We start from the raw sequence: 19,236 nt of genomic DNA, 5'->3' as shown, positions 1-19,236 counted from the left end.
TTAAAACAGCGGAGACAAATGAAATTACTGCTGAAATGTACAAATCCTGTGGATTCTGCTGAAGTAGTTTGAAACATTTACAACTGTCTACAAGAAAGAGAAATAACATTTTTTCTTTTACTTTGACCTCTTGCTATTTTGGCAAGTAAGATAAAATATATTAGCCATTCCATCAGATGGCTGGGGAGAAAAACTAGCTGTGATGAGGAAAAATGAATTAAAGGAGCATTAATAAAGATTATCTATGAAAGAAAATAAGGTCAAAATTAGAACTCTGTATTTTAAAGCCACCTTTCAAAATTGCAAGCTGCTTTGCCCAATACTAAAATCCATTCATTTTACTAATCATGCAATCAACCAATCTCCATTATCTCCAGAGCTGGCTATAAACATGCTATAGACTAGGGTGAAAGAGGGAGAGTGTGAGGTTGAGAGACAGAGAGAGGGAAAGAAAGAAAGAAAGAGAGAGAGATTACTACACCCAGCCTTTTATAAAGCCGTTTCTTTCATTATAACAGGTCTTTTCATCCCAGTGACACAGAACCTTTAAATTTGGGCATAATACTCCAGTACAGTACACAGCTATAGCTTCAAATGGATTTAGAACCTGCTCCAGAAAGAAAACAAACTCCCTCGTTTGACACACAAATTGTTTACGATTCATTAAAAAGCAAAATTGCATATCCCAGTGCTGGCAGCTGAGTCCATATGGGTGCAAGGGGTATTCACTCATCTCTTTGTATGCTGGCAGTACCAAACCGAAGTTTAGCACTGTGCAGCTGAGATTTTGTGCAGCCAGACGATGCATGAGGTAATTTTCAAAGCTTTATTTGTCTTTAAAACATTAAAATCTGCTCTCTAGCTTACTTTTGATGAAAAGAATGTGGCAAACGGGATGAGGTTTGGGGGGGTAAAAAAAAAAAATCTATTTTTGTTGTGTGCTTTAGATTCATAATGTATGAAAAACTGCTTAATACTCCATCAATAATTGAAACTTTGTATGAAAATTATTTGCAATTAACACGTCTATTGTAAAGATCTTGAATTATTCATTTCAGCTAAAAATAACGTCTCTTATCTACCACAACTTGTACAAAAAAAAGGCTATTTTAGTAATTTTTTTTTTCCTGTTAGAAAATAAATGGTGTGACATTCAAGTTTAAGGAGAACTTTCTGCAATGTTTAATCTAAACAACAGCATGTGTGGTTATAAAATTGTTTATTTTTAGGCAAGTGCATTACTAAATGTTTCCAGGATTTTTACATATTATATTCACAACACTAAAACATCTGTGAAATAGATGTGACTGAAATGAAACTTCCTTGGACACTTTCTCTAGAGTGCTAATAACTGCCTAGTAACATTTGAGGATGCTTATTAAATAATAAACACAGACATACCTCATCATAAAAGCAGCCGATAGACAATAAAAGAGGAGTGGTAATAAAATATACAAATGGCTTGGAATAAGGCAAAATCACAGCATGATATAAATCTTGTGGCTAAAACAGGTACTTGAAAAACTTTGCTTTGAAAACGATAAGTAAAAATCAATAGCCTTATTTACAGGGGTTTAACAATCTAAAAAAAAGTCACATGAATAATCAACAGTTTATGTGCATGCAAATACCCCTTCCCCCTCCAACTTCTCCTGGCAGAAACTCTAATTGGAAAATCAGTACTATAAGTAAAGTGGTTAGCCTTCCCTATTCCCATTAACCAAACGCTGCATGTTACATTTCACTGGCAACCGCTGGCAAACCTCTAATAGATGCTTAAAAAATTAAGAGTTTAGACAAAACAAAACTGAAAACCCCGAGCCCAAACACCTTTAAATACAAGCCACATGATATACACAATGGCCACCACCAAGCTGCAGAATAAAAACCTTCCGGATCTCACTTTTAAAAGTCTTTCAAGTCCTCTGAGGTCTTAAACTTTCCAAATGATACCAAAATTGGTCCGGGGCGGCGAGGGGGAGGGAAAGCCCCCGACTTGTTTCAGCGTATCATACAATGAAAGTGATCATGCCTTGTTTTGTAATTCCACTCGCCAGCCCTTTTTTAACTGATATCTATGTGAAATGAGCTGAGGTTCACGGTCCAGTTAGGAGCGGATAATACATTCATTGTCCTGGCAGCAAACTTTTCCTCTCACTGGAAGAATTCACGCTTGCCACAAGAATAATAATTACAGAAAACTAAAAATGCACTTCTAACGAATTAATCCCTAACGGACAACACGCTAACGAGGGCAGTAATGATTTGAGGACTCTCTTCCTCACAACAGGACTTGCATCTTCTGCTACAATGGGCTATTGTGCATCCTCCTAACTCACTATACCTCTTATAGATTCAAGATGTCAAAGGTTGTCTGGCCCGGCTGACCATGACATGCTAGTTAACTCGTTCTACGGAGCACGATGGGACTTTATTGAAACTTTAATTGTGCCCAAAAGCAGCTAGAGCCAGACTATGTGGGATCTGTAACACATGGCTCCAGGTCAGCACAGCCCGGGAACCTGTTCTAACGCAAACAAGCGGAGGGAAAAGTTAGATCAGGGTCTCGGATGAAAGGCAGCACCTCGCAAACCGCGCTCCTCTCACACGTGATGATTTTACACCACGCCACGACCTCACCGTTCCAGGCTTTTTCAGGGATCAACTCGCTTTGTAACGGACTGAACTTTCCACCTTCCCTCTTTACAAAATACTACATGGTAAAAAATGCACGCGCACACGGACGCTGGAAAGCAGCAGATAAAATAAAACAAACTGAGCGCTAGGCAGCCGACTGAGACAAGTTACTCTGCACAACGAGGCTTTTTCAAACTACTTCTTTGCATACTTTTTTTTTTTTTTTTTCCCTTAAGGAGAATTGAAAAAGCTTCCCTCTGGAAACTGTAGTGCACATTAACGGTCTCCTGTTACACAGGGGAAAGCACACAAGTGGGACAAGTGTGAGGCTGCTCTACTGAGGAGTGTGAAAAAAATCAAATGTTAATTTGATAAATGTGAGGTCTGGGACATTTTGTCAAAGAGGGAGGGAAAGTAGAAAAGGGAGAAAAAAAAAAGCAGCCCTGCTGCCAACTCACCATCCACCAAGTTCTGGCCGAGATGTCGTAGCAGAGCTGCCATTTGATGGAGCCGTCGGAGGTTTTCCCTGCCATTATGCTGTCAGCAAGCTTCATCTGATGCTAACTCACGGGAGATAAGACACCTAATTGAGAAAACATTTGCACTGGCATGTTGGGCAACATGTAGCCCGGTCCATACCATATGGAATCATGGGTAAAAAAAAAAAATCTCCTTGACAATGAACCAATCTCTCACAGACCCAGTGGCAAGGTGAAGTGGAGATGAAAAGTCATCTGCTCCTAGCACTGTCTTCTCCTCTCTCTCTCTCTCTCTCTCTCCCTCTCTCTCCCCCTCTCTCACTCACTCTTTTTTTTTTTTAAATAAGAACCCACTGCTCAACATCAAAGAGAGGCGGTCAAAATTAGGGCTTCATCACTCAGATGATTTTGGTCTGCAAGGTTTTTCTTTCCTTTCCTCTTTTTTCTTTTTTAAGAAGAATAAAGAGATTTAATAGGACAAAGGCAGGTAGTGGACTGTGGAGGGAGATCGCCACAGGCTATTAGCCTAAAATTTCTGCTTGACAGATGGAACTGCTTAGAGACTATCATGCAATGTTTTGGGTGTTTTTTTTTTTTTTTTAAAGACTTTCAGTCTGATTCAGTATCTGTTTATCGCAGCTACTTTTCTCATGTACGTGACTGGGGGGGAAAAAACTGAGCAAAAAAAGAAAGATCGCGTCTTTCTTTCTTTCGTAATTTTGCATATAGTAATTTAAGCAGTGAAAGGCAAAACAAAAGTATAAACTGTCCAAGTTAATTGCTCAATCCAGTGACAGACGCTTTCTGAAGGAAACAAATGATCTTTCATCTTTTTTTTGAGATGCTCAAGTTTTGGCTTCTTATTCCTTCTTGATTTTAGATATCAGATCATACTGTTTAACTGAATAACTGTTCATATGAAGGTTCAAAGTGCCCCCTAAGAACTGAAGAATTCCCTTTTTATATATTTGTAAAATATCATTTTGCTACCATATTTTTTTAAACATGTCTTTTAATGTTACATTTCTTAATCCCATCAGGTGACAACCACCAAACTCACAGAGGTCTGTTTCTCCCTCCTGCAAAACTTCTCTGCCACGCTAAAAATTTACGTGAGGAATTGACAGATAACTTGGGAAAAGACAGCTCCAAAACAAACTGCTTTGAAAAGTTATGAAATCCTGTTACTGTCTAATATTAAAATCTTTTCCTGCCTAGCAAAGTCAGAGATAATCATAGATTTTCTCATCTCATTTTCCCCACTTCTTCTGGTGCACTGTAAACCCAACTGAAGTATTACTTTTATGACAGCTGACTATTAAGCAGGCAGTGAATGCTTTCCATTTAAATCACCCCGCTGTGTCACACGGAGCGACGGTTGCTCGGCTGTGACCACCACGCTCCCTGACAGGGCACTCCAGCCTATACAGTAGTGCCTTTCCTCAAGTGCTCGGGAAAATGAACTTCTGAACTGGCAAACTGACTCTCGCCAGGAATATTTCTTAGGGCTATGGAGCTATGGCTGATATAACTTGCTCACTCAGAAACAGCTACACTCTGCAAATCTTTTTGTGATTTGGACACAAGAGGAAAATGCATTAAAAACATCCACTCAATCTTAAACAATATCTGTTTCTGTTTGTATCAGAAAGGGGAGCTCGTGGGTGCACAATTCTTGTTTGGATTATTTTGTGTATTAACTGTTTAACTATTTGGCTACAGCAAAATCATAATTCCGGGCTGCACAGATTACAGAACTGCCATTCAGTACAGGACAGAACTAACTTCCACTGAGCTTCGATAATACCCTTGCATTTCTGTGATGTGTGAGATGATAAGCAAATGATTTAGTGTAAGCACGAACTGCTAGTGTAACATGCAGGGTTCGGGGGGGGTTTTTTTTTTTTTGCCTCAGTCTTACAATCTGTTTGGACTACACATCAGTGAATGATCTATGCTACTAGAGCATCCCAGTTTGCACTATTAGCTCCAGATAGCAGGTACAATCCCACTGCTGTTTACAGGAAAGGGTTTGACTAGCATGGGAAGTGTTAAGTTTTATTTCAAGTCCAGAAAAAAAAAAAAAAGATGGACACTGTGCCAGGAACTGTCCTTGCTCTGGCTGGCCAAAGTATTTATTGTCTTCTGTTACTGCAGGTTTGCTAACACTACCTGTCCTTTCAGTGTCTCATTGTTTATTGAAAAAAACCTCCCTCCAAATAATCACACAAAATATAAAGCAAAATGCTTAGTAATAATCAGCCCTTGAATTGGTGTCAGATTCAATTTTATGCTGCTCTCTCTGCTCATACCTCTCAAACCCATCATCTTACTCACCCTGCTTATTATTTATTTAGTATTTCATACCCAGTTGTGCTGCATGTCATTCCAGGCAAGTTCTGATAAATCTGTATTCTATATGGGTTTTAGCACCTGATGTAGTTGGAGATCTACTGACAAACTTTCTCTGGATTGCTGTATTAACCACTTCTTCCTATACCAACATATGATTTTACCTCCCAATATTAATTATAAACCCACCAACTAAATTTTTTTTTAGAACATACACTTTTTAGATTATGAATGACAGAAGCATGAAACCATTTCCTTCCTGACAGTGGAGTGGTTATGTGCAAAGAAATGAGGAGTGCTGTCGGTTAACAGCATTTTAAATTCAGAACAATTAGGTGCAGTTAACTTTGCCATTGTTCTTTCTGATGCTGGGGATGGTGGGTTCTTACCCATAGAGCAATTATTCCTTTCATAAGCGGCTGTTGTTAATAGCATTAAAACAAGATTAAATACAACATGTTAAATATTGCAATTATTGTGGAAAATAAAATTATTTGGTGAGCATAATAGGGAGCAAATCAAGCATTTAACATGATCCAGGAAATGCTACTCCAAACAATTGCATTTGTTTTATGCAATTTTTCCCCTTTGATTGCTGACAGATGCCGTTTTGGAAACAAACATCTAAGTAGTTTTCCTTCAATCAGGAAAAAAACCACACACCAGAAAATGGCTACATGTTTTGAATTTAACTCTTGTCAATCAGCATTCTGCACAACACTCCCTGTGAATAGTACTGGGACAAAATGATGCCTTCCAAAGACTAATAACCAACAAAGATATTTGCTTCTAAATCAGATCTGTTCCAAAGAAAAAAAAAGCCTTCGTGTGGCATTGACATTTGTGCAGACACAGCTGCAAAATAAAAATGCTTGCAGTATAGAGTGGTATTTCAAGTTGGAAATAAGTTAGGTGTATATGCTTGTGGGCTACAGGAGATTTGTTTTCTGACAGCCTGAGGCCTCAAGCAATGGGTTGAAGCACTTGCCAATTTCTTTCTGACTTCCTACTGGAGAAATAGCCAACTACCCACAAATAGTTTTCCTAATTGTTGAGCAGAGTTACCTGCTGCAGTTCACACAGTGCGAGCAGGCCCCTCTATGTTCCCTCAGCCGCAAGTTTGGATGGGGATATTGGTCCTATCAAGTGTAAGGAACCAGGAAAGAATGCTAAAAAAAGGCTAATAAAGTATATTAATTCAGACGACTGTATCGAGCTGGCATTTTACAGTCTACCAGAAACTGAATGCATGAGAGCATTAGAAATGTTGGCATAGTGGGTGGTTTCTCCAAATGTTGGCTTGTACTGTTCACGTTGGTAAAAGAAATGCGGTAGAGCTGCGGGCAGCTCCCAGTGCCAGACACATCTTTAAGATCTTAGACCTCGTTTTTAGATTATCTATTACTTGCACATTACCCATAGATCATTAACCCTCTCTTCATTCCCTTTGCCTCCCCCTGTTACTCCAGTTGCAATTGCTGAGAACCTTTTCAGCTCATTGCAACAGTGTGATTTAGATCTGTTCCTAATTTCGGAGGCGTTTTCCTTGGGAAGCCTCAACTTCGATGAGTTACGAGGAGGATTTCCTTATCTCGAACAGTGACAATTGGTTCAAGTGCCACGTGAGAGCAGGCAGTTGATTTTTGGGCAGCCACTGAATTCATGCAAAGTTGCTGACAACGAGTATGTTCTAGCTTTTGGAAATCCTATAATCCTGGCTTCAATCAAGAGGATCTGCTGTTGCTGAAGGCGTAAACAAGGAGGGAAGCAGCATGTGACCGCTGCTACTGCACCTTCAAGGACTCCCGGAGCCAAAATGAGTGCAATGGTAAAGCTTCTACTGGTTGCTTAATGTTACACACACATTTTGGATGATCTTCCTGAACCCAGGGAAAGTAGTCCTTTGCCCTCTGGAGGAAAAGTTGGGTTTGGACTCTGCATTTCCCCCTGTAGCTCTGTTGTGTGTGTTTCTCCCTGCTCCCCTCTCACTCCTCTGATTTTCTTCCTACCATCTGTATTCCCCTTTTCTCTCATCTGAAACAAGCATCAAGATCTTGTTTCTGACAGAACGGTCTGTCAATATGGAAACACACTGACATCACAGACAGTGCTGTGACTTCATGTCTGAAAGAAACAGGAGGAACAGATGAAAGGAGTGAAGGCGAAGGAATGACACATACAAACATTTTTAAAAAATAAGTAAAAATTCCTCTCTAACAACCCAAAATGCAAAGGAACATAAACCAGATTTATTTTTAAGTCTAAATATAACCATTTCCTAATCCGTGACCATAACTCGGTACAACATTTCAACATGCTCTTCACCCATGAGAGGTCCCTGTCCCCCAGGAGCATGCGCTTGGCTGGCTCAAGGCCTGTGTGACAGCCAACATGACCTCGAGAAGGACTGAGCAGGGTCTAAAAAAAAGCCAGAATCAAGCAGATATATTGAGAGAAGCCTTTAGAGGGAAAGGAGGAATCCTGCCCTGGACCAATCTGTACCATCTAAGTAAAAGCAAATTCATAGAATTATAAATAAAAGTATTCTTTGAAATCACAAAGTCAGTTTGGACGCAGCAGGATCAAATGTAGCATTGCCCCAGTGGGGTGGGGATACAAAACATACACAGAAAACACTGAGTACACAGGGGTGGAATATCACCTTACTATGATTTTTTTTCTTCCTAGAATGAAATACTAACAAAAGGGCCTAACCACTCTTTCTATTACTAGCACAGGGGGTTTTTGTAGAAGAATTTGGGAGGAGTTTAAAGCCCCACACTTCCTTTACTACTTGAATTATGTATTTGAGTTCCAGCATTAGAGGGCACGCAGAAGATACTGCTTGCCTGCCATCTCCAGAGCCACTGCAGACCCTTAATAAGGAGATTCATAACTAGTAGGAGAGGAGCTCAAGAAAACTAAAAGGTTAATATATTCTAACTAGATGTTGGGTATAGAATGTCAGATCTGTCAAATTTCATTACAGTTTGGTGCTCAATGAAAAAGATTTGATTTCTTTTGCCACTGTCCTACTATGTTCAAGTCACACAGTGCCAGCAGCAACCAGCCAACGACCACAGGCTGGCACTGAGCGGGCCCGAGTGGGAAGCCAGCCGCAAGGACCATCTGTTTCCGATTTCTAGCGAAGCCAAGATGTGCAGTGAAGTGCATTCCATTCACCCAGCCAGCCTTCTCCCTGCTCAAGTTATTAGTGTTACAAGTGAAATTATCTTTTCCAAACAGCGGGGGAGCTATAATCCTTATGGAACAAGGCTTTAAAAAAAGGGGAAAAAAAAAGGAAGGGGAAAAAAAAAGAAAAAAAAGGACAGAAAAAAGGTCCCCCAACACTCCCCCCTCTTCAAACATCTTTTGTCAAAGTTGTTGATGACACTGTTTGTAAATTTAATTGCCATGTTCACAGGTTTTATAATTTTAAAGGATGTTTTATTAAGAACTATATTCTCTAAGGGAAGAATGTGTATGTCAGTTCATGGGCTCTAATGTAATAAACCATTCAAATATATTTAGAGGGTTATTTATGAATAAAGTTAAAAATGACAAGATGAATGCTCATTTAAGTCTCTCTAACATGAAGTGCCTTGAAAAACATCATAGGTTTAGAAGTATAATTTAAAGTGCGAATGCATAAACAGCGCTAATTACATGCTACTTACATTGTTTCAATATGTAATGCATATGTTTAACCTCGCAGCGGAAGGATTGGTCTTGGCACAGCAATCACGGGGATTTAAGGGTATGCTAAACTGATAACTGTAGAATGAGCTCTGACACAGGATATTGGTCTCCTACTGTTACCTAAATGCCAGGTGAAACCAAAGGATTTACAGGAGGACCGGTGGAAAGGGGGAGGGGAAAGGAAAAAAAAAAAGGCAACACAATGAGGTGAAACTGAGAAGTTTATTTTCAAAGGGGGAAACATTTATCCTTTGACACCATTCCATTCCGGTGACTTTATTTCTAATATACCATGAGATTAATGATGTGCCTACTGTCACTGTGTCTGATGAACACTGGCAGAGCTGTGGAACAGTTGCTCCCTCTACTATTATTGGACATATTTGTAAATTGGCATCTATATGATGAACTCGTTCCGTGTGCCAGCCAATTGGAAAAAGTCTTACTCAGGAAGACAGAATTTTTGTTTTTCTATTGAATTCTATATAATCCAGTTGGTTTAAGTTTGGCTGATACAAAAATTTTTTAAATTAACAATGTTTGATTGTTTTCATGTCATATAATAGTGTCAATATGAGTCTTACGCAAATCAATTGTAGATAATTAAGGAAGTAAATTATCATCAGGCAAAAGATCCCTGACATACCAGAGGTGAGTCAATATTTAAGTCTTTGCTTAGAGAGGGTACAATTGCTGAATATTGCCATAATGATTCACTATCCCATCCCTAAAGGATTTATTCTTTCAAAAGTAACACCATCCTAAACGAAAAGCCAGAATAGCTTGTTCCATTCATTTTCTTAGTCCCTTTCAATCTATTTTTACAGGTCTAAAACTATTGCCGTGGATGGATGATGTCACACATAAAATGCAACTGTTGAGTCACCTGAAACCTAATTTTGAGATGAGCTCCTTCGGGTTTTATTTTTTCTCTGTATCTTCAGAGATGCAACTGGACACTGATTATCTCTGTTCCAGGATGTTATTTGAGCTATGGCTAAGCTGATATTAACACAAATATAACCTCATTCCAAATTTTCTGTGTATACAGAAACATCTGCTATAGCTGCACATGTTGCTCATCTTTAGGATGCCCTGTTTTGCCCTAAGTAAAATACATTTCAGGCTTTCTGGTGCTGTGAGAAACGACTCTTCTGGATTTCTCCATGCAAGCTTGCTTCCATGTAGGTCAGGAAGAGAGGGTTGCAGAAAGACCCAAAGAACACAAATGGAAACTGAGGGAATGGCTCCAGCCAGCTTTAATATTTGAGATCCACAGGGAGTGGGAAGAGAGAGAGGCCAGCAGGTGAGAATTCAGAAGCTCTGCACATTTCTATTGTTAAGTTTGTCAGACACAGGATGCTGAGTGCGGGTGCTTACTGAGCCCACAACTATTTGTGCAGGCACAGGTAAGTCTCACTTTCCAGTTTGTAGGTAATGCCACAGGACTACTTTTGGATTCAAAGATTGCAGCCTAACACGCTGTAGGAAACTAATCTCTGAACTTATCCTTTTGATTTTTACTTATTCTTCAATTTTGGGTAAGGATTTACTACAAGTGGCTCACAGTGGGGAAAAAAGATTTTATTGTTAACCAGGAGGGACAGACCAGTCCTCAAAGTCTCTCTGGAAATGGCTTTCTTGCACAAGACCTTCTGAGTTCAGCAGTGCTGGTGGACTTTCAGGCAGCAGTGCTAAATCAGTGCCTTTTATCATCTACAGCTACATAAAAGACTGAGACTCCTCCTTCCTAATGAGAGACTTCTGTAACACTCTCTGCTTAGGGCTATTCTTAAGGAATAGTGAATCCAAGACAGATGTGGCAGTGACCATCATATTACTCTCAAAGACCAAATCCCTCAAAGCAAAGGAAATATGAACAATTAAAACAATAAATACACTGAATCATAGGAATTTCCAGTGCCCTCAGTTCTAACTCCAGTTCCACACATTAATTTGTAATTCTTGAGCCATGAATAAGTAAATCCTCTTTTGTTTAGAGAACAAGATTAAAATGCTACTAATATTAAAACCACTCCTGTTTGCTGGCTCATACATCTATTTAAATACCTGCCTATTTCTTTCCTTCATCTCTTGAGTGTCACACTTGTCCTCCTGCTAATACCAGCTGACTGGCAGCCAGCAGGCTGAGCACCGCAGGTAAATACCTAGAGAAGTGCTTTGGCAGGGCTGAGCTCTGTGTAAGCAAATTTTACAAGCAAGTCAGGCATAATCTGTTGAAGTGACTCTGGATTACTGAATATTTAAGAGCAAGATAACACTTTTGTGACCATAAAGACATATTTACACTCCTGTGTAATCTGTGGGACTGGACATCACAGAAGAGAAAACTCTGGATGTAGTTTATTCAAAACACATCACTCTAAACACCACCCTCCCCCCTTTTTGCCCCCCCCCAGTTCACTGGTCATAGAGACAAAGGAACTGTGGAAATGAAGTCTGTAGCACCTGTCTCTTCTAGTGTGGCTCTTTATATTTTTCAAAGCAGGTTTTAAAAATCCACAGAAATCTTAGCTGATAACAAAAATTAACACACCAAGAAGGGCAGAAAAATTTCAACTAATCAAGTTGAAAATATGCCATGAGTTTAGAATTTATGAAAATTGATTACTTCAAATATTTGAAAATGAAGTCTAATTCAACACATGGTGTACTGCCAGCAAAGAGGATGTTATGTAGGAATTCTTTGATATTTTTTCTTGTATCCACTGGACATTCCCATTAAAACAAGGCAATATAACAAACGTAATTCTTTGTTGCCTTAATTCTGAAGACCTGACCTTTTTCTCATACTAAAGGGCTTTCTTTTGCAAAGCGTGACTCTGGCTGACAGATATGAAAGAACTGGTTGACGTTCTAGGACACAGAAATAGAAGGATGCAGGGATTGCAGAGCGTCCCCTGGTACACCTCCATCTTTTCCTAGCGCAGGGATCCACCAATAAGAAGATAACACTTCTGTCTATCAAGGCTTCTTTAGAGGGGATTCAGGGCAAGGAGCAATCCTGGGAGTGGGTAAAACAGGAGTTGGCTTTTTCCTTGCACCTCACCTGTCCCTTACAGGATTTCTTGCTTCTCTGTGCTGGCAGGAGTTTGCATGAACCCAGAAATTAGTCTGGGGGCCGAGCTTTTATCTTCAGAGATGTCGCTTGAGGAATAGCTGTGAACTTGTCTCTGTGCTTGGGATCAAATGTGCTCAGTGCTAAAAAGCTCAGGAATGATTTCAAAACGTACTTTGAAGCCTTCCTGGTGGGAACAGCTGGAATGTGTGTCTGTGTCACCAGCTCTAATACTAGGAGCACAAACACAAGCTGAGTCACAGTGGACGACGATGCTGCTGACAAAATGTTTTAAACTCCAAACTAAAACAACAATGGGATTATTTATGGACTGCAACTCTTATTTTAATGTCAATAAATGTACTGGATAAATTCCCCTTCATTAGCTGGAAACCTCAGAAGGAAACAGAAATATTCTGGTAAACCACAAGCTTGTTCTTAGCAAATAGATGGCTACATTTCCACTGCCGAGGCATAGCCAGACTGTTTCTGCACTGGGATAATAAATCTCTGGGAGTGAAAAACAAAGTCTATAAAAGCAAGACCTACAAAGTAAGGGTGTGAGACACATGGCCCTCAAGCCTCCAGAGGATGGCATTAGAAAGTATCAAGAGTAGTTTTTTTTCCTTTTTATGAATGGAAAAGATGTTTTCCAAGCTCTACCGTTCAACTCAAAACAAATGGTTGGAACGAGTCCCTGTCACTATGGGAGGTGTTTGCTCTCTTATCTTCTGGGCTGCAGACAGCCCAGACAGGGTGAGTTGCTTTGACTGCTGTGTGCTCCAAAATAGCAAAAAAAAAAAAAAAAAAAAAAAAAAAAAAAAAAAAAAAAAAAAAAAAAGGAAAAGCACAGAAATAATGTGTTACACCTCCCTGATTCCTGAGATGTCTGGGGTGCAGAAGGAGCTGTTCTTTGTAATATCTGGCTCCATAGATATGCATCAGGCCGTGGGATGCACCAAATACAGGATGCTCTAGTGCTTCCCACCCAGTCTCCTGACACCTGCTGGTCCTGGAGAGAAACAGAGGACCCAGAATTGCCACTGCAGCTCTCCCATCGAGGGAGAAACTCCATCAGATCAGCCAAGGTCAGCTTCCTGCTCCTTAAGAATGCTTTTCAAAGGCAGACAGAACAAGGCACAGCATCTTACCAAGTAATACTGATGTCTCCTCATGTTTCTAGAGGGAATAGTTTCATGTCAGGACGGAAAATCCAAACATCACAGTCACAGATTGCTTTTTCGTTCTGCTCCTTGGCACTTATCTGACTTTATTTTTCCTTTCTAAATCTGTGGGTTTATATCTTATCCTGCACCTAATGGCTTGTAAGCTATTTCCAAGATGGAAAATGTGGTATTCTCTTATCTGTGCAGCATTTTGTTTATTTATAGCATGACACTAATGACACTTTGGATTTGCTTCTGAGTTTTTTTCTTATTGTAAAGACAAGGCACACAAAAAATTGTGTCTGGGTCTAAGTACATTCTTAACCCCATTCAATTTATTTCAGGTGCTGAGTCCTCAGGGAAGGGGACCAATGACTAATAAATCAGGTGTTTCTTCCTTCACCTACTGGGATCAATAGGAAGCAGAAGAAAAAAGTTCTTGTTTGCATGAGGCAATGCAGACAAACAGCTCCATGTAGTGGGTAAGAGCATATTTCACAGGCCCTAAACTTTGCACACAGGCTCAGCTTATCAAGAATAACAAGACTAAAAAACTGTTTGCTAAGAAGGGAATACAGGGGTACAAATATGGTTTGCATGTTCTTGGAAGGTACATACTCCCCTTTTTATTCAGCATTTTATGTAAACCTCATACTGAGTTGGGCTTCCAAACCCACAGTACTTGAATATGTTCCAAATGAAGCAGAAACACAGAGGGGCAAGAGAACTCAGCACCTTTATGCATACCCCCAACCCCCTCCAGTACCATCCAGGAATGGATGGTACTTTGCCTAAAATATCTCATTTTTTCTTTAAAATAAACGCAGAATCAGGTTCCTCCTTGTAATTGCTGCACCACAGAATATGGTGATCACCTTCCTAAAGGGAAACAACATTCAACACAGCTTATTTGTGTTGGGAAACCAGGGCTCTGGTGCATCATCCAAACCATTATTCCACAGTGGATTAACCCAGACAATACTTATCAAAAATGTCACACCACAAATATGAGCCAGGAGTACATTACTGGGAAAGCTGCCTGGACCAATGTAAAATCAGAGAAAATGGGCAAGTATTATGTATGAACAATGCAAAACCCTTGCACAGACTGTGAACATACATCATTATAACCGCTTTTATATTCATTTAAACCAAGTAAAAAAATTAAGGAAACTAGACCCTGTCCCCTTCAGTGTCTCATCAGATTGCATTATTCTGACAGCTCCACAGGAACCCAGTGGCTCTGCACTCATATTCTCCACTCATACCTCTGCCAGTATCTCCCTGACAGCAGTTGCATGTTTCCATCCTCCCTGGGGATGGGACACATTGCAAGTCCCATCCTCTCACCTCTGTCGCCTTGTCCTACTCTTTCTGCACTTCATTATTTCTCAGACCTGCAGTCATCAGTTTCCCCAGTCTAGATCACCTTGCTCAGCAGTCTTAGCTGCACTCAGCAGCAACACAAGCTTATCCCATAGGTATTCCCATCTCTCCACATAGCCAAGCTTCTGCTCAGACCTCTCTTGCTCCACAGCTCTGGCCTCTTTTCATTCTCAATGTATTTCTGGTTTCTCTTTCCTCTCACTTTCATTCTGTAACTCCTTTGCTCTGTCCCACTGGAGTTCTCTGGTCATTCCCACACCCACTTCTGTGGCAACCTACAAGTCAGAAAATGCTTGATTCATCCCACTTAGCTGGGACAATATAATACAAAGACATATAGAGACAAATAGAGAAAGCCAGATGAGTTCACTAACCCCTGTGCTTTTTGCCTTCTAACACACCACATTATTTGGAGCAGGGATCTTATTAACTCTATTTCTACTGCACCTAACACACATAGGGGCCATGAATGGGGATTTGGTTTCTGGACCATTTCATTCTAGAAAATAAATTTTATGCTAAATAAATCCCTACAGAAAAGATACTGATAAAATATGTCTTCTTCTAGGATTTAATAACAAATGTACTATTTGGTGCATAATAGGCAATTCATTTTGCTATGCATTTACTCTATTTAGAACATAAAGCACTTAAGGATATTTGGAGTATGCAAGACTATTAGAAAATCAATTTCTATTCTGGTTTATAGCCCAACCACTTAAAGTCTTAATTTGCTACAATTCACTTTCTTATATTCTGACTTGGTAAAGTGGATCAGCTACCTCCTGAACTCTGGTCATATGCTTGTTAGAGCTAAACTATTTAATTATTGTCTACCATATCCACTCTCTCCACTTGCTTATTGCCTACATTTATGCATTTGCAGCATCAGTTCAGGTTGTTTGCACTTGCTGGAGAACCTGCTGCCTCTTTTTGCAAGGTTTGGAGGACGGAGGCTTTGGTTTCACTGAGGGCTATCCCATTCCACTTGACAAATAAACAAACAGCAGAGTAACTGGCAGGAAGTCATGTCCCTTTGGTGAGCAGGGCTCCAGCTCAGCAGAGGGCAAACCAGGCAGCATCATTTTCACTCCAGCACAAAGTGTCCATTCTTGACTCCTTGACCAAAGGAAGCAAAAGCAGAGGCACGGCAAGCACAGCACATCTGCAGGGCTGGATTTCACAGGAAGTTATGCAGCTCCTCCACAGATAAGTTTCACTGAAGAACAAAGACTGATTTTGTTCAATGCTCCGAGAATGCTGCATTGAACCTGGAGCTTTTCTTTCCTTGAAAATGCGGTTCAGAGAGCAAAATCTAATTTCTCCCTCACCCTTGTTTAAATTAGCTGCACAATTTTCATATCAGCCCTATACTTACCATAGGAAAAAAGCTTAAAAGACACCCACTCTTCTCCAACTAAGTTTACATGTTTTATGTATTGATTTTAGCAGACTACACACAAGTTGGTGCATCCAAGATAAATGTCACAGCAACAATGACTAAACCAGTTAAGTGAAACTTAGTCTCTGATATAGAGCTACCTTAAAGCTTAAGAAACAAAATATTTATGACCAAGAACAAGACAAATGGTGCAATAACACATTAGCAGGCAGTATTGTCACTGATTGCAAACATATTTTGGGCTTACATATTTCATATACACCCTGACCTGCAAGGCATTCTACCCACTACAATTGGTTTTGCAGCAGCTCAACATTTACCAGGAGATAATGAGGTGTTTTTTTGCACGATACAGGCAGCATTAGATGTAGTGGGAGCCAAAAACATGATCATATTAAAAGCAAATAGCAGAGCAGATTACCTCTTGCCCTCTCTTTTAGCTTGAGCAGCATATTCCAATAAGTGCAGAAGAGACACTGTCAAGCACTTCTTTATAGTTTCATTTTGTTGGGTTTTTTTTTATTTCCATTGCTTGCAATGCCCTTGCCCTCTTTAAAAGCTGCAGAATAAAATTCCTTTCTCAGTCAATTTTGTACTTTCTCCCTCAGCAAAGAATGACAAGGGATAAAAAAAAAAAAAAAGCTCAAAACTCCAAAAGAAGAATTAGGGATAAAGGTTAAAGATAAGTTTTCATCAAAATTTAAAGGAACCACTAAGTTCAAAAGAAGGTCATCTGCCCTGCTCCTAATTATTGCTCATTTCCACTGCACCCAGCTCTGGGAAAATAGTGGAGCATTTTATAGCAAACCATAGTTAACAGTGAGCACAGCCTTGGAGACTCTGCTCTTTAAGGAGGGCAGTGGGATCTTTTCTCAAAATATTTCTTGGGCATTTTTGGATCAGAAGTTTTGAAATGTGACGAAAAGAAGGTTAACAGTGGTCTGGGGGAGGCCCCTGGATCTGAGCAGTATCACTATGGCAGCTCAGTGATGCATATCCTAAGAATTCCCCTTGGTGGCTGCCTGATCCAGAGTCGGGCCAGGACTGGAAGTAAAGGTTGTTTGTACTGGCTCAGGGACTGGGAGCCCCGTGGGGCAGATGGGATCACCTGGGAAGGTGGGATGAAGGCTGCGTGTTTACTCTGGCTGGGCACTCCAGCACTGGAAGCCATCCCCATGAAGGAGAAAATATCCAGAGCCCCTGAATTTATAGGTTGGCAGCCTCCAATTTATTTTTTCCTAACTGCAGTTGAAAAACTGTCTCTTGGTGGTTATTGATAGAAATTTTACTTCAGTTTCAGGACTGATAAGATTATTATTTTCTCTGTTAACTTAAAATCATATTTCTGCAGACTGTTATTTAAACACTTGACCCTTGGTGCTGTCTATCACATATAGGAGCACTCCTTACAATTTAGCATAGAGTTTGAACATGGCATTCACAATGGTGCACATTTCTGTATAAAACATATACTTTACATGTGCTGTGGGACTAAATTTGATTTAATCGCTTTCTCTCGTCATGTATTGCAAGAGTGTAAAACAGCAGCACAAGGAAGAAAGATCTCACCTCCCCAGCTCCCTGGCAGCACCAGTGATTCAAGAGTTAATTGGATGACATCACATCAGTGGTTACTCTCCAATAATAGTTTGCTCCCTTGTGTGACAGTGGGCATTTGGGTCAGCAGATGCCATAGTGGCAGTGACACAAAGCTTTGCCTGCATCTTATCTGTCCTTCCTGTAAACTTCACCAAGCTTCCTTCTTTTATCCTTTTCTCTATGGATCCACGGGGATGCAGCTCAGCTCTCCAATACACTGAGAAGGCTGATTTCTCCATCCCAAACTCTGATATATTCAAAATGAATCCAGAAAGAGTCAGAGACTGATTCACAGCATAGATACATTACAACAGACAAACCCCAGCCTGCAGCTGGAGTTACTCTTTTGCCAGAGGAACAGACAACTGCTATTCAAGGAAAAGTAGCATATCACCTTGAGAAAACTGTTACATAAAACCCCATCTTTCTACCTCTGGATAGAAAACAGCAACTGGCTGTCAGCTGCCTCCAGATGGAAATTAGATGGAGGATCTGCTCCAAGATGGTGCTTTCTGATCCCACCTCTGATCAGTGTGGTGGCCTAAGCAAAGCCACTGTCTCCTGCTTCCTCCTGCCCCCCTCCAAATTCCCCAGGCAGTCAAACTGCTGCGGATGTGCAAATAGTTCAGGAGCAGCAGCCTGGCCAGCAGGTGAAAGAAATTACTCCCACTACCTATAGAAAATACAATCATGAGAAGACATGTGGTTTGGGACAGGGAGCTGCTATGAAATGCACAGGGGGCAACTGGATATTTTCCTCTGCCCAAGTATCCCCCAAACAGTCCAAAACTTTGCTGTTTGAGAAGATATGCAAAGCAGAATGTAATTCATTGTGTCCAGCAATAAACAAAATATTAAGTGCATTTTTAATGCTGTAAAACCTTTTAAAAGACTTTTAAACCTTTTACTGTGGGACATAATTAAAATTGTTTTGCTATCTGCAACAGGCCTGGCCTCCAATCTCATAATTAAGCAGTCACAAATTGCAAAATTGGTTTGTTTGGTTCCCACACCACACAAATATTGATAAAAGCTTTTTTTTTTTGTCAGTTAGTGCACTATAACTTACAGGCTATGGGCAACACAATTTGCCAAGTTTGGAGCTTGAAGACCACATCCGCATCTTGCCATGTTTTCCCCACACTGGATATTTTACTCGGTGTGCTCTCTATGGTTTCAGTGGCTGCATGCACTCAGATAATGTAGCAGCTACAACTTGAAATAAAAGATTTAAAGCTTGTTAAGCATAACGGATTTTTTTCCTTTCTTTACAAGACAGAGGGTTATACTTCCTGTAGCCAATTATGCCATCTCTAACCACTGCAAGGACTCATAAGCACCAGCATATGCAGAATTACTGGCTACATTTTGTAGCTCAGTTCTTACAGATACATGTCCTGCAGACCAGAAGCACCATATGCTCCAGGAAGCAAGTGC

The 19,236-nt window shown here is 40.2% G+C and overlaps 1 protein-coding gene and 1 long non-coding RNA gene across 15 annotated transcripts in view; one reads left to right on the top strand and one right to left on the bottom strand.

Annotated features, from left to right (window-relative positions):
- The window catches only part of NFIA (nuclear factor I A), a 350,608-nt gene extending 347,093 nt beyond the window's left edge, over window positions 1-3,515 (bottom strand). For 2 of the 10 annotated variants that reach the window (XM_048313294.1, XM_048313300.1), the window contains exon 1: window positions 3,096-3,498. In XM_048313294.1, the coding sequence (XP_048169251.1) occupies window positions 3,096-3,191 (96 nt within the window). In that variant the 5' untranslated portion in view covers window positions 3,192-3,498. Of the gene's footprint in view, window positions 1-3,095 lie in introns of all 10 variants that reach the window. The other 8 variants (XM_048313298.1, XM_048313306.1, XM_048313292.1 and 5 more) reach the window with 7 other exon arrangements.
- LOC125330306 lies at window positions 443-18,990 on the top strand. 5 transcript variants are annotated; one of them, XR_007205453.1, is made up of 4 exons: window positions 443-811; window positions 6,938-7,296; window positions 9,995-13,894; window positions 18,850-18,990. It is a non-coding gene; the product is annotated as an uncharacterized LOC125330306 (long non-coding RNA). The 5 variants fall into 5 exon arrangements; XR_007205454.1 differs by lacking the exon at window positions 18,850-18,990 and having other exon boundaries at window positions 9,995-10,473; window positions 12,277-18,743; XR_007205452.1 differs by lacking the exon at window positions 18,850-18,990 and having other exon boundaries at window positions 9,995-10,576; window positions 12,277-18,743.
- Window positions 18,991-19,236: the final 246 nt, after the last annotated feature.

The sequence above is a fragment of the Corvus hawaiiensis genome, chromosome 9 (genome assembly GCF_020740725.1).
Source record: "Corvus hawaiiensis isolate bCorHaw1 chromosome 9, bCorHaw1.pri.cur, whole genome shotgun sequence".
NCBI classification, from domain to species: domain Eukaryota; kingdom Metazoa; phylum Chordata; class Aves; order Passeriformes; family Corvidae; genus Corvus; species Corvus hawaiiensis.
Note: the sequence above shows the minus strand (reverse complement) of the source record. Positions and strands in the feature narration are given on the sequence as shown.